Source organism: Microtus ochrogaster, chromosome 10 (assembly GCF_000317375.1).
Source record: "Microtus ochrogaster isolate Prairie Vole_2 chromosome 10, MicOch1.0, whole genome shotgun sequence".
Lineage (NCBI taxonomy): Eukaryota > Metazoa > Chordata > Mammalia > Rodentia > Cricetidae > Microtus > Microtus ochrogaster.
The window spans coordinates 82,748,913-82,751,277 of NC_022016.1; the positions used below are offsets into that span (position 1 = coordinate 82,748,913).

Here is a 2,365-nt window from a genome sequence, read left to right on the forward strand (position 1 = left end):
TATTTATTTTATTATTTTATATTTTACCTTAACTGTGTGTGCCTGGGTGTGCACTCCATGAGTGTAGGAGCCCTTCAGAGTCAGAAGAGGGTGTTAGATCTCCTGCAACTTGAATTACAGGTGTTTGTGTTCTGACATGAGGGAACTGGGAACCTTGACCCCAGGTCCTCTGCAAGAGTCCTAAGAGATCTCTACCACCGAGCCATCTCTCCAGCCTCCTGCCTTGGCTTCTGAGACAAAGTTTCTCACTGATTTGAGACTTGATCATTAGTCTATGCTGGCCAGGCAGGGAGTCCCAGCGAGCCACCTATTTCCCCCTCTCCAGCACTGGGGTTACAAGTGTGTCACCATGCCTGACTTTTTTTGTGGGTGCTGTGGCTCGAAGTTAGGTCTTCAAGCTTGAGCAAGCCCTTTTAGCAACGGAGCCAGCTCTCTGGCCCTCAGGGCAACATTTCTCATAATTGAATATTAACGGGGAAAACCTAATGTTCGTCAAGAGACAATGTAGAATAATGATGCTTTATAGATCATAACAGAAAATAACGAAGGGATGGAATTAGACACACCAACAGGGTAAAAACTCACAAGCAATGTTGAACCACAGAAGGCAAGAAAAACAGCATAATCTTATTTATAAAATGTTCAACAGTATAACATGATCTATGCATAATTTCAAGGTGGCAAGATACATAACAAGACAATAATAATAAAAATTACCTGAGGCAGAACAGTGGTTATATGCATTAAAAGGAGCGGGAGAGGGCTGGAGAAAAGCATCACGTTTGTGCTTGTAATGACCTATTGCTGAGAATGCGGAGTGGAGGCGTGGGTATTCATTAGTCTTTACTGCTGTTTATTCCCTTGAAATACAAACCTAATCATGTCATTTTCCTACTGAAAACCCTCCAGTGGTTTTCCATTACATGGAATTGATTCCAAAGCTTTAATTGTGGGCTACGTCATTTAGCTCCTGGTTGCTTTGTTGACTGTCATCTTTTTACTGAGTTCTTTTTGCTCACTGAACTCTGGATCATGGTGTTCCAATTGCAGGAACTTGGAAAATGTGTGTGTTTGTGTATGCATGTGTGTCTGTGTGTGTGCATGTGTGTGTGTCTGTGTCTCTTTGTGTTTGTATGTGTGTCTCTGTGTATATGTGTGCCTCTGTGTGTGTGTCTGTGTCTCTGTGTGTTTGTATGTGTGTCTCTGTGTGTGTATGTGTCTGTCTGTGTGTTTGTAATAGGAGCGGCGGGGCTGCGTCCCCAGCACCCCAGCCGCCTGGCTAGCTTATGCCCCGAAATAACAACACACAAATTGTACTCATTTAAACACTGCTTGGCCCATTTTCTATCTAGCCTCTTCTAGGTTAATTCTCACATATTAATTTAGCCCATTTCTAATCATCTGTGTGTAGCACCTCAAGGTGCGCTTACCGGGAAGATTCTAGCCTATGTCCATCCTGGGTCGGAGCTTCATTGATCCCATGGCGTCTCTGAGCTCACTTCCTCTTCCTCCCAGCATTCTGTTCTGTTTACTCCTCCCACCTATGTTTTAACTTATGAGGACCAGCCAAGCAGTTTCTTTATTTTTTAACCAATGACCTTCCTCCATCACTTCTATCTGCTGGGGTCCCTGAAGCGGGTCTCAGGGAGTGAGGTGGCCTAGCCCATTGTGGGAGTCCTTCTACCTGCTGGGGCCCCTGAAGCGGGTCTCAGGGAGTGAGGTGGCCTAGCCCATTGTGGGAGTCCTTCTACCTGCTGGGGCCCCTGAAGCAGGTCTCAGGGAGTGAGGTGGCCTAGCCCATTGTGGGAGCCCTGCATTGCTAAAGGCTGCTTTCTAATGGATGCTGCTTTTGTTATTTTGACTTGGTCTGATTTTCTAAAAACTATGTATACTAGGAATGGGATCTAGAGCGTCATTCAGGCTATTATTGAGTTCTGTTATTGAACTCTATAGACCCTCAGCCACCATCAGGACCATCCGTCTCAATGACAGACTGAGCCAGGACAAGGGGGCTCTCAAGCAGTCATAAGCAACAGCCGGCCTTCCTCTGGCTTCCGGATTTAAGCTCATATAGCTGCATGGTTCTCCCTCTCCTTTCCTCTCCCTCTCTCAGCCTCAGGAAAAGAAAAACTCAGCTCAATGGCACCTCCTGGTGTCTGGCAAGTGCAATCACATGACTTCCTTGGGGAGCCACTGTGAACTTCTGATGATATTAGAAATAACCAAAGATTTGAGATGTTTAATACAGATACTATTAATATTCAAAACATGTTTTTATTTTAAAATATCCATCATAAGATTCTTAGTCATGAAAAATCTTTCAGCAAATTCTGAAGTTTCGGTGATGGACACCTGTGATCCTAGC

The 2,365-nt window shown here is 44.7% G+C and overlaps 1 protein-coding gene across 1 annotated transcript in view; it reads right to left on the bottom strand.

Annotated features, from left to right (window-relative positions):
- Positions 1–1,875: 1,875 nt before the first annotated feature.
- Positions 1,876–2,365, bottom strand: part of LOC101999976 (solute carrier family 2, facilitated glucose transporter member 7) — a 27,590-nt gene continuing 27,100 nt past the window's right edge. The window contains exon 11 of the mRNA XM_005353762.1: positions 1,876–1,904. Coding sequence (XP_005353819.1) covers positions 1,876–1,904 — 29 coding nt within the window. The remainder of the gene's footprint in view (positions 1,905–2,365) is intronic.